This window comes from Eubalaena glacialis, chromosome 13 (genome assembly GCF_028564815.1).
Source record: "Eubalaena glacialis isolate mEubGla1 chromosome 13, mEubGla1.1.hap2.+ XY, whole genome shotgun sequence".
Taxonomy (NCBI): domain Eukaryota; kingdom Metazoa; phylum Chordata; class Mammalia; order Artiodactyla; family Balaenidae; genus Eubalaena; species Eubalaena glacialis.
The window spans coordinates 22,249,710-22,262,505 of record NC_083728.1 but is presented as its reverse complement, the minus strand read 5'-3'; the positions used below and the strand labels follow the sequence as shown (position 1 = coordinate 22,262,505).

General features: G+C 41.7%; 2 protein-coding genes across 4 annotated transcripts in view; one reads left to right on the top strand and one right to left on the bottom strand.

Annotated features, from left to right (window-relative positions):
• The window catches only part of TTI1 (TELO2 interacting protein 1), a 42,857-nt gene extending 35,820 nt beyond the window's left edge, over positions 1 to 7,037 (bottom strand). The window contains exon 1 of one of the 3 annotated variants that reach the window (XM_061208414.1): positions 6,995 to 7,037. The gene's annotated coding sequence lies outside the window, so the exon portion shown is untranslated. The remainder of the gene's footprint in view (positions 1 to 6,994) is intronic. The other 2 variants (XM_061208416.1, XM_061208415.1) reach the window with 2 other exon arrangements.
• A 62-nt stretch (positions 7,038 to 7,099) lies between these two features.
• The window catches only part of RPRD1B (regulation of nuclear pre-mRNA domain containing 1B), a 56,032-nt gene continuing 50,335 nt past the window's right edge, over positions 7,100 to 12,796 (top strand). Inside the window, exon 1 of the mRNA XM_061208106.1 lies at positions 7,100 to 7,692. Coding sequence (XP_061064089.1) covers positions 7,542 to 7,692 — 151 coding nt within the window. The 5' untranslated portion in view covers positions 7,100 to 7,541. The remainder of the gene's footprint in view (positions 7,693 to 12,796) is intronic.

Sequence of the window (12,796 nt, the reverse complement as noted above, 5' to 3'; positions counted from 1 at the left end):
GCTGTGTGGTTTCCATGAATTTTAGTTTCTTCAGCATAAAATAAACTTGGTGGATAAGATGATCTCTAAAACTTCTAACTTTGAATTAACTAGCACATGGTAGAAAGACTGGGTTTAGACCCCAGAAATATGAGTTTAAATAAAAGAACTGCCAACACAAGTTCTTGACTAGAAAGAAGAGAATTAATATTTGTTGGAAAAACCCACCATATGCTAGGCAATGTACATAAATTGCTCGTCTACAAGCTGAGTAACACAAGGTTCAGAGAGATTAAGTGATGCCCAAGGTTACACAGCAAGCAGTGGGATTCACCTCAAGCCTGTGTGACTCCAAAGGCTGTATGCACTCTTTTCACTACACCAGAGGCTTCCAACCCAACTGTTTATCAGAACCAAGGGGAAACAATGTAAGTACAGATTCCTGGGCCTCACACCAGATCTACTGAATCAGAATCTATGTTGGGGGTGGGGTGGAACAGGTATGCTTTGAGAATCTATTTTAAAATTTTGCAAGGTCAGTCTGATGATCCATGAAATTGCTAAGAGAGTAGGGAAGATCTCAAATGATCTTACCACACACACAAAAGGGTAATTTTGTGAGGTGATGGAGGTCTTAACTAACCTTATTGTGGTAATCATTCTCAATATATATACACTGATATGTGTATCAAATCATTACATTGTACATCTTAAACTTTTACAATGTTGTATGTCAATTCTATCTCAATAAAGATGGGGGGAAAAAAGAAAGAGAAGGCTAAGTAGGAGTGGGGAGACAGGACTCCCACTTCTACCTAACAGTAATTAGGAGCCCTCCCTCATGGGTGTCAAAGGAGGCTGAGTGAGGAATCTGGACTTCTACCTACACTTGGAAGTAACAAGGTTGGTCCCCCCACCCCTGCCTTATCCTGCCAGAGTGGTTTCAGAGGAAGCCAGCTAAAAAGAAGACTTCTGTAAGGTCCAGAGTCTTAGAACATAATACAAAAATGTCCAGTCAAAAATCATTCACCATACCCAAGAACCAGGAAGATCTCCAAATGAATAAAAAAAGAAAAATCAATCAATATACGTTAACACTAAGATGACAGAGACATTAGAATTATCTGACAAAGTTATTAAAGCAGCTGTGATGAAAATACTTCAATAAGTGATTATGAACTTGTTTAAAACAAAAGAACAGAAAACCTCCGCAAAGAAATAGAAGATACAAAGAAGAAACAAACAGAAATTTTAGAACTGAAAAATTCAATAACAAATAAAAAGCTCAGCAGATGGGCTCAACAGGAGAATGGAGGGGACAAAGGAAAGAATCTGTAACATGGAAGACAGAATAAGAGAAATTACCCAATCTGAACAACAAAGAGAAAACAGACTGAAAAGAGGCTCAGGGACCTATGGGACTATAACAAATGATTTAAGCATCCCAGAATGAGAGAAGAAAAAGGGCAGGGTTGAAAAAGTACTCAAAGTACTGAAAGCTCCCCCAATTTGGCAAGAGACATAAATCTATATACTCAAGAAGCTGAGTGAACCCTAAACAGGATTACCCCAAAGAAATCTGCACCAATTATAATTATAATTAAAATTAGGGCTTCCCTGGTGGCGCAGTGGTTGAGAATCTGCCTGCCAATGCAGGGGACACGGGTTCGAGCCCTGGTCTGGGAAGATCCCACATGCCACAGAGCAACTAGGCCCGTGAGCCACAATTACTGAGCCTGCGCATCTGGAGCCTGTGCTCCGCAACAAGAGAGGCCGCGATAGTGAGAGGCCCGCGCACCGCCATGAAGAGTGGCCCCCGATTGCCGCAACTGGAGAAAGCCCTCGCACAGAAACGAAGACCCAACACAGCCATAAATAAATAAATAAATTTAAAAAAAAAATTAAAATTCATGAAAACAAATGACAAAAAATCTTGAAAGCAGCCAGAGAAAAATGATACCTTGCCTATATTGGAAAAACTATTTGAATGACACTGGATTTTTCCTCAGAAACCATGTAGGCCAGAAGGAAGCAACACAATAATTTTCAGGTGCTGAAAAAAAAAAAAAAGAAGAACTGTCAACACAGAATCCTATACCCAGCAAAAATGTCCATCAGAAAAAAAAAAAAAAAAAAAGAGGAATGAACTGGAGAGATATCCTCAGATGAAGGAAAACTAAGAGAACTTGTCACCAGCAGGCCTACTCTAAAAGAATGGCTAAAGGAAATTCTCTAAACGGAAAGGAAACGTTAAAAAAAAATAAATAAATAAAGAATCTTGGAACATCAAGGAGAAAGAAAGAACATGGTAAATAAAAATATGTATAAATACAATAGGTTTTTCTTATTCTTTTAAATTTTATAAATTGTGTTTGACAGTTAAAGCAAAAATTGTAACACTGACTGATGTGGTTCTAAATGTATCTAGAGGAAATATTTAAGACAAATATAAACAGGAAAGGGTAAAGAGATATAAAGGAAGTAAGGTACATATACTTCACTAGACCTGTCAAAAATAAGTTATATACACATAATATGATACCTAGAAGAACCACTAAAATGGTTATACAAAGAGATACACTCAGAAACACTACAGATAAATTGAATGGAATTCTAAAAAATGTTCAAGTAAAGGAAGTCTGGAGAAAAAAAGATAATGGAGAAACAAAAAACAGAAAAAACAGAAAACAAAAGAATTAAATTTCAGACTTAACCTCTAACATATCAATAATTATATTAATGTAAAATGTCTAAAGACACCAATAAAAAAAGACTGTCAGAGTTGCTTAAAAAATATGACTTAACTATATGCTGTTTACAAGAAATTCACTTCAAACATAATGATATAGTCAGGGTGAAAGTAAAAAGATGGAAAAAGATATTATCATGTAAATATTAATCAAAGGAAAGCAAGACTAGCTATATTAATATCAGATAAAGTAGACTTCAGAGCAAAAAATTACCAGAGACAAAGAAGGACATTATATAATGATTAAAGGGTAAATCTATGAAGAAGACATAGTAATCTTAAGTGTGTATGCACAAAACAGAGATGCAAAATGTGTGAAGCAAAAATGGATAAAACTGAAAGGAAAAGTACAGGTGGTCACCACAAGTATAGGTGGTGACTTCAACATTCCTCTCTCAACAACTGATAGAACAATATCAATTATAACACAAGAGCTCAACCACACCAACCAACATTTACATAACTGACATTTACAGAATACTACCACAGTAGGATATACATTCTTTTCAAGTGTCCACAGAACACACACCAAGATAGACCATATCCTGGACCACAAAATAAACCTCAACAAACTTAAAAGAACTAAAATCATACAGTGTGTTCCCCAACCACAATGGAATCAAACTAGAAACTACTAATAGAGAACAGGAAAATCTTCACACACCTGGAAATTAAGCAACACATTTCTAAATAATTCACGGATCAAGGAGGAAATGTCAAGGGAAATTTTTTAAAAATACATGGAAATGAGTGAAAATAAAAGGTCAACATATCAAAATTTGTAAGACACAGGTACAGCCATGCTGAAAGGGAAATTTATAGTACTAAATATATATATTAGAAAAGAGGAAAGCTCTTAAATGAATATCAATAATCTAAACTCCTACAGTAAAAACCTAGAAAAAGACAAATAAAATAAAGCAAAATAAATCCAAAGCAGGCAGAAGGAAGAAATAATAAAAATCAGAGCAGGAATTGAAGTTTAAAACAAAAAACAATAGAGAAAATCAATGAACCAAAGAAATGGTTCTTTAGAGAGATCAATAAAATTGACTTCTAACTAGACTGATGGGGGTAGGGGGAGGGAGAGGGAGAGGGAGAGAGAGAGGGAGAGAAGGAGAGAGGGAAGGAGGGAAGGAGGGAAGGAGGGAGGGAGGGAGGGAGGGAGGGAGGGAGGGAAGGAGGGAAGGAGGGAGACAGAGAGAGGAATTACCAATACCAGTACTACAGACTGCAGATATCAAAGGATAATACAGGAATACCACAAATAATTTTATACCCATAAATTTGACAGAAGAAATGGCAAATTTCTCAAAAAACACAAACTACCACAATTCACACACTCTGAAATAGATTACTGAACAGCCTTATAAGGAAACTGAATTTATTGTTTAAAGACTCCCAAAATCAAAGAAAAAAGAAAGAAGAAATCTTCAGGCCCAGATGGTTTCACTGCAGACTTCTACCAAGCATTTAAAGAAAATTAACACCAATTCTACACAATCTTCTAGAAATGGAAGAAGAAGAAACACTTTCCAATCCATTTTATGAAGCTAGTATTACCCTGATACCAAAACTCAATAAATATAAAAAAATTTTAAAACTGCAGACCAATTTCCCTCATGAATATAGATGCCAAAATCCCAAACAAAATATGAGGAAATATAATTTAGCAGTATGTAAAAAGAATTACACACCATGACAAAGTAGGACTAAATTCCAGGGCTGTAAGGCTGGCTCAATATTTGAAAATCAATCACTGTTATTAATATTAACAGGCTAAAGAAGATAAACCACATGATTATATCCTCCTCATCTTTCTGACCTCTAAATGTTGAAGTGTCCTAGGACTTAGTCACTGGGCCCCTTTTCTTTCTATACCTATTCCCCCTTATGACTCCCACATTTATATCTCTACCCCAGATCTCTCCCTTGAACTCCAGACCCATAAACCCAATTGCCTATGAGATACCTCTACTTGGACAGGCATTTCCAATTAGACACATACACATCTAAACTGCTCTTACTACCCAAACCAGCTCTTCCCACAATTCAGTACATACATGCAAACTCCATTCTTACGGTTGCTTAGGCTAAAACCCTTAGGGCCATATAAGCTCTTGCTTCTTTTATACCTCATATCTATGCTGTCAGTAAATCCTGTGATCTCTTCCTCTAAAATATCCCCAGAATCTGACCCTTTCTCACTACCTCCACCCTGGTCTGAGTCTTCCTTTCACCTGGGTTATCACAACAGCAGCTGAACTGGTCCTCCTGCTCCTACCCTTGCACCCTTACTGTCTATTTTCTACTTAACAGCCATATGCTCCTCTTTTGCTCAAAATGGTCCAATGGACTCTTGTTTCATTCCGAGTAATATCCAAAGTCCTTACTATTGCCTATAGTTCCCCACATGATATGGTCCCTGGCAACTTTTCTAAGCTCATTTCTAGCCTTCTGGTTCACATCACTTGAGCTGTCCTCCTTGCTGGTCCTTGAAAATGCCAACAATGGTCTGACCTCAGGACTCTGCACTTGGTTTTCCCTCTGCCTGGAACATTCACCACATAGCATAGGACTTGTTCTCTCATTTTTTTGAAGGCTGTGACCAAATGTCACCGTATCAGTGAGGCTTTCTCTGACCAGTATATATAATACATGCCAATCCGCCCATACGTGCATTCCTCATACCTCTTACCCTCCTTTATTTTTATTCAAGGCATTTATAACTTTCGGGCTCATTTTACACATGTTTACCTTCCCCTGCAGAAGGTAAGCTTCCAAGGACATAGATTCTGTCTGTTTGCCTAGAATAGTGCTTCAGACATAGGTTCTCAAAAATTATCAGCTGAATGAATAAATCAACCACTGGCTCGGGAGTGAAGAATTTGGGATAAGATAACCTTGATTTGATTCCTGGTTCTGTCATTTCTTGTGTCCAAGTGACACTGATGACTCACCCATGTTTAATGTTTGCTCATCTGTCAAATAGTGATAATAACCCGTACCCCACAGGACTGCTGTAAGGATTAAATAAAAGAATGTACGTAATGCGCTTAATACACAGTGACTCGGTATAAAAGTGCTCAGTATATGACACTGTTACTTAATACAGAAAGATGGCCTAGATTTGGACTCAAAGGCCCTAGGTTGTAATTATGACTAGATATTGACAGTGATTTTAGGCTATTCACCTCTTTTATATTAATTCACTCAGTCAGCTACGAATAAGGTGCTGGGGTAAAAAAGATAGATAAAGTAGAGTCCCTTCCCTCTAATCTTAGTTATGTGATCTTGGGTAGGTCACCCAAGCTCCCTCAGCCTCAGTTTCCTCATTTGCCAAATGGGAATAACATAATACCTATTGCACAGCTTTGTTGTATTAAATGAGTCACTATGTGAAAACACAGTGTCTAGCCCATAGCAGCAGCACATTATGTTGGCTATGATTATGATGATTCCATTCTGAAGGAGGAGTAAAAGCACCTAAGCAAAGAACAGCGCAGTATGAGCAAAAACAGGCATCAACTAGCACAGTGCCTCCTAACTGGAATCTGCCCACAACTGGTCTGTTCCACTATGATCAGGACATTTAAAAATTCTACTATGTCTACAATAACCTAACTCCCTACCACCACCCCACAGCAGTTAGAAGAACAAATTTCTCTGCTGATGTGATAATTGGAATTTAAAACTTTTTAAAAATAGTTAAAGGATAGAGTCTCAAATAGTGTTTCTTAAAGGAGGCCAACGAACCCATTGACTTCTTTACCCCACCCCCCCACAAAGTTAACATGTATTACTTAAATTTGAGCAATAGTCAAATGAACCCCCAGAAGGCAGCCTGTAATTCCCTGAATACAACAACCAACTAAGAGCTGGAGGCACAAGGGTGTGTTTGACGGCGGTGCTGTCACAGACTAAACATCGGAACTGGCCACTAAAGGTGGTCCCGGAGGCCTAGTAGGAGCCCACCGCGTGAGAAGGGGGGCGTCACCTTTGGAAAAAGAACAGCAAGAGCCGAGGCGTGGAGGCGTGAAAAGTGCACGTGGGTGGCTTGGCAGAACCAAAAAAAGCTTTTTGCGAGGGCCGGCCAGAGAGCAGGGCATGTACGGAGGAAGAGTGCTGCTGGGGCCTGCCAGGTGAGGGAGAAAGGTCCCGTTCCATTCCCAGGTCATGATCTCTCAGCCTCAGCATCCCCTCAGGATCCCCCTCTAAGGGCTCCCGGTTGCTGTCTCCCTCTCGTTCGCGCCACTCTTCCCTTACCTCGTCTTCCAGCCTTTCCCTCACTCTCGCACCTCCTCCGCCGCGCCGGAAGTGACGCGTAACTCGCGCGCCGCGCCGCGCCAGAAAGGTTCTGCGGGAGCGGGAGAAAGGGTTCCGGTGACACTCACTGCGCCGGCGTGCGGGCGCGAGCGGTCAAAGCGCCTTCCGGAGGCCGCCGAAGTGCGCCCTTTTCTCTGTCTGTCGCTTTCGGAGTGCTCCGAGCGAGATTCAAAAAGGCCTTCGCCACCGGAGGGGTGTTTTTCTACACTCTGACTCCCCCTGGTGCCCCGCCACTCCGGCCCTTGCCCTTTGACCCTGCTCTCGCGGCGGGGTGAGAGGTAGGTGGCCATCTTGTGGCGGCGGCGCGGGCGGCTGTTACTGCGGAGACCCATCCCCTCCCCCTCCTGGCCCCCCCGGCCCCCCCGGCCATCTGTCAGTCATAAAGAGTCCCGCAGGCCGCCAGGTGAGGTCCCGGCCTCGTGCCGTCGCTCTCTCCGCCGCACTGGGCGGCCCAGGCCGATCCCTGCCGGGCCTCACCGCCGCCACCATGTCCTCCTTCTCCGAGTCGGCGCTGGAGAAGAAGCTCTCAGAGCTGAGCAACTCTCAGCAGAGCGTGCAGACCCTCTCCTTGTGGCTCATCCACCACCGCAAGCACGCGGGACCCATCGTCTCGGTGTGGCACCGCGAGCTCCGCAAAGGTAAACACTCCCTCTACCCCCATGGGTCCTCCTCCTGGGTAGCCCTCTCCCGCACCCACTCCCGAGGCCCCTCTAGCTTCTTAGCTGAGCCTGGCTTTCCAGGCCTGGGCCTCTGATTGATTGCGCTTCTGAGGTTGGAGACAGTGTTATCCCCATTTCTCGGAGAAGGAAACCGAGGCCTGGGAGGGTTTAAGGTACTTGTCTGAGGTTCCACCGACCGGGGCTCAGGACTCCCAGTTAACCCAGCCGCTTTCCTCTCCGGCTCCTCCTGACACTTGTGACCATTATTCTCTCGGCAGCGTTGAGCGCCTGGTGGAGGGTACAGGCCTTAGCCTGTTGTGTGCCAGGCGGTTGCTGGGCATTCGGAGTAAGATTACCTAGATCGAGCCCTGGCTTAGCCACTTGCTAGCTGAGTGATACCGGGCAAGTTTCTTCTCTCTAAGCCTCTGTTTTCGCATCTGTCAAAAGAGGACAAGGGTAACTGCCACTTACAGAGCCTTTATTCTGTGCCGGTCACTGTGCTAGGACCTTATGTATATCCTCGCACTTAGTCCTCAGCACTGCCCTGGAAGTGGGTACAGTCACTGCCATTGCGGAGAAGTCAACGGGCCACACCACCTAGACCTTGCCTCTCAGTTTCCTCTTCTCATGCAGCTCTCCTTGGTTCTAGACCCTGCTCAGCATCTGGCAGCCATTGATTGAGCTCAGCCTGTTGTTGTGTGCCGGGCACTGGGTTGGGAGCTTGATAGCATGTTGGCTCCAGAGGCCAAGTGCCTCTGGAGCCTGACTTTGCCATTTACTGAGCCCCCGCAGCTTCACCTCTCTTTCCCTCAGTTTCCTGATCTGTAAAATAGAGATAATGATAACTGATATTTACTGTGCCTTTGTTCTGTGCCAAGTGCAGTACTGATATCATTACATACATTGTCATTTTTTTACAGTCTCAGAGTTCTGTGAAGTAGGAACTCAGCAGATGAGAATAAAACGGAGGCTCAAACAACTTGGGGTGAAGAGTAAACAGGATAATCCACATGAACATCTAGCATGGTGTCAGGCAGAGTGTAGGCACTGGATAAATAATGGTGAGGTGGGATACTGATTACTCAGTGTGGGGCATATTCTTTGCCTCAAATTGCTTACAGTCTGCTGGGGAAAGATGGGCATCTACACAGCTATCTGATACCCCAGTGAGCTTCATAGCAGAAAGCTGAGCAAATGAAGCTTAGCGCTGTTTTGGACAGCCTGTATGTGGTAGGCCCTTTATAGCATAGGAAGTAACTCTACATGTGTTCTCTGCTATCTGTGAGGTCAGGATGTCATTCTGTTTTACAGATGAGGAAACTGAAGTGGCTAAGTGGTATTTTCAAGGCCTTAGAACCAGTGAGGCTCGGACTACATCAGACTGGCAGACACCAAAATCCAGGATTCTTTCAGGAGACCCAGTTCTAGTCCTCTGGCAGAGACCCCCCGCCCCCCAAATATCATGTGCTGTACTGAGATGGGGGTCCCCTCAGCCCTCAGGGTAGTTGGGGGATAGAGCCTGGGCCTCCCAGAGCCCCATTCATGTACCCCACTGTGCCATTCAGATATTATTTCTGTCGTCTGAGATGTGGCGGAAAAATTCGAATTGCTTTCTACAGGATCCTATCTGGTAGGATCTCAGAGGCACGTCAAAATCCACCTCAGATGTCACTTTTGTGAAGCCATCTTGATTCCTCACCTCACCCTATTTGAGATACAGAAAATAAAGAGTACTTTCGTTTATGAATCTCCTTTAACCCTAATTTCATATGATGAAACCTTAAGTTGTAAGTAGGTCAGCATTATTATCCCCATTTTATAGATGAGAAGATAAAGATATGAAGAGATGAAGTGCTTTGTTAATGAGTGTACAGCTGGGACATTAGCCCAGAGCTCCGAGACGCCGAAACTTGTTTTTAGGTACCCGGTGCATCAGTGCACTTAATAAGTGAAGGTGATCATCTTACTCCAACCAAACCCGTAGTGCTTTTGATTATTAGAAGTAATCTGCATTTATTTCATTCTTACTAGTTATGTCTCTTTCACTGGATTATGTTTTGAGGGAGAAACTAGCTCTTCTAGTTGTCCGTAATGTACACAACATTTAGCATGGTGCCTGTTAACACAGTTAAAAAATAGTTTAGGAGTTAAATTGTCGTCTCTTGACATCATTTTCATGGCTGAGTAAAGGATCCAAGCGGCACTGTCTAATAGAGCGTTCTGTGATGAGAGAAATGCTTTATATCTGTGCTGTGCAACAAGGTAGCCTCCTGCCATGAGCACTTGAAACGTGTGACTAAGGAAGTAAACTTTCAAATAAATACAATTGAAAATTCAGTTCCTGAGTTTTGTTAGCTACGAATCAAGTGTTCAGTAGCCACATGTGGCTAGTGGCTATCATACTGGACAGTGCGGAACTAGAGGATGCTCTTCCAAGCATCAGTGTACAGTTTCCTAATACCCAGCCTTCCTTCATGAATTGAAAATGCCCCCGCACTAAAGTGGAAAAAGATTTTGTGCCCTAATGTTGGAATTGACTAGCCCTTTAGGTTCTAGCCCACCCTGAATCTTTAAAAATGGACATTTCTATCTATAGTCAAGTCATTTCCTTAAGACATTCACAAACCATCTCTGTTTTGCCTCCAAATATTTATGAGACTTTAAAAGTTTTCTTTTTCCTGCATAAGTACTACTTCTATTCATGATGTGTTATTTTCTTTCCATTCCCTAGGAATAATTCTTAATTTATCCCTTTGGGCTCTGTTCTAGGTAGAACTTCTCCCTTTCTTTTTGGAGCAGTTTGGTGTAAAATACCCTAAGATGAACATTTTTTAGTAGTACTTTTGTACCTTATGTTTGTACTACTACTACCTTTAGTAGTGCAGGTAAATAGGCCTTTTTTTAAAAAAAAATTACTTTCTCTAGATGTCAAAACCAGCCAGACAAGTGAAAAATTTTGGTCAGCCAGTTATTTAAACTTTGCTCAATAACTATTTCAACCAATTTGGAATGGGCCTCGGTAGGGAGTGAAAGAATCCATACTGACATATTGGAAAGACATCTGCACAAGTGAGTTACCACCCAGGGCTGGAGTAGAGGGTGTGTGTGTCGTGTGTATTATGACCGTGTGTGTTCAAGTGCTCTAGGGCTTTGTGGGTTTTTGTTGTTGTTTGTTTGTTTTGGCCGCACTGCGCGGCTTGTGGGATCTTAGTTCCCTGACCAGGGATTGAACCCCGGCCCCTCGGAAGTGAGAGCGAGGAGTCCTAACCACTGGACCTCCGGGGAATTCCCTCTAGGGCTTTGTTATATTACCTTTACACACATGGTGCTCATGTTGATTATTCAGGATGCTGGATGTGGAGGGATAAAGTTTTATCCTAAATTCCTATTGCTAAGTTTGAGGGTGATGAGAATTAATTGGCATTGTAGATGGTGAAAACCTTGTCTCTCTGTCTTAGCTATCATGTTGGTAATACTGCAAAATGTATCAGGTCTTGAATGGCCAAATTGACATTTTACAATATGGATTCTGGGTTTTTTAACATAAAGTATATTGTCCGATTTGCTTTGTAGAAGTTCTGTTTTACTTTTTTTTTTTTAATATTTATTTATTTATCTTTGGCTGCGTTGGGTCTTTGTTGCTGCGTGCGGGCTTTTCTCTAGTTGTGGTGAGCGGGAACTACTCTTCGTTGCGGTGCACGTGCTTCTTACTGTGGTGGCTTCCCTTTTTGCGGAGCACAGGCTCTAGGTGCGTGGGCTTCAGTAGTTGTGGCTCGCGGGCTCAGTAGTTGTGGCTCACATGCTCAGTAGTTGTGGTGCACGGGCTTAGTTGCTCCGCAGCATGTGGGATCTTCCTGGACCAGGCTTCCAACCTGTGTCCCCTGCATTGGCAGGCGGATTCTTAACCACTGCGTCACCAGGGAAGCCCTCTTTTACTTTTAAATCTAACTTTCATGGCGTTATAGACTTATTAGTTTAACTTGCTGCAACATCCTAGAACAAGGTTTGCTTTAAAAAAAAAAAAAAGCTTTTTGCTGTAATCATACCTTTGTAGCAACAGTGGGATATTGAAACTATTGACACTTTTGTTCTGTTTTTGAATAATAATTAGAACAGTTAAAGATAGCTCCAGGTTTTCAATATTCTTATCAGTTGGCCATCTAAACTAGGTTATTATCAGAAGGTTAGTACATTTCAGGATATCCATATTTAATTTTATGAGCACTTTAAGTCATCAGTTTCAACTATAACATGCTTTAAAAATCTTGTTTTAAATTTGAGTTATTCTCCTGTAGCTACATTTTAAAATGTCAGATCTTGAGCCTGCTGTGTCAGAATTTATACATGCTGTGTGCATTTCAAAAGAAACAGAAATGGTTTCTGAGAGCAGTGGAGTAAGGACTAGTAATTCAGGTGTAAAGGTTGACATAGGGCTTGCTTGAGTCTTTTGGGCACTTCGGCATTGGAGAAAACTTAATGTTTTGAACTATCTGATTGTGTTGTTATTTCTTTCTTTTAAAAGAAAACTGGGACCAAAAATGGTAGTGATGTAACTTTACGGTTGAAAAGTTATGTGCATAGAAGCCAGGAAATTCAGTAATGTTCCCCCAAGCAACTGTAACTCAGACATATTGCGTGAGGTTTTTATGGTTTAATGCATGCTACCATATAGAGTAATAGGAAATACTACATTTAGTAGGTATAAGAGAGAAGAATTATATTTTTTGTGGGAGCCATAATTTTGCATATCCAGATTTCAGACATGTGTAAATTTTCAGTGATCATGTAACATTAATGTATATTTGTATTTTGAGATAAATATCCATTGGTGCATCTAGAGATTCCTCTGGATTGTAGAGTTGATATCATTGACTGATTATGGTTATTGGAATGTTCAAAGAGAAATTCTTGGTCTAGGAGCATAAATTACAAGTATCTTTTAAAATTGAAACTTAACTCAGTGTTTCATTCTGTGGTATTTGATAATTAACAGTGAGTAAGAAATGCTCATCTTTGCAATATAATAAATGAAAGCCTTGGTTTTAACATGTCTTCTGGAGATGTATTGACAGCTTATCCTTTA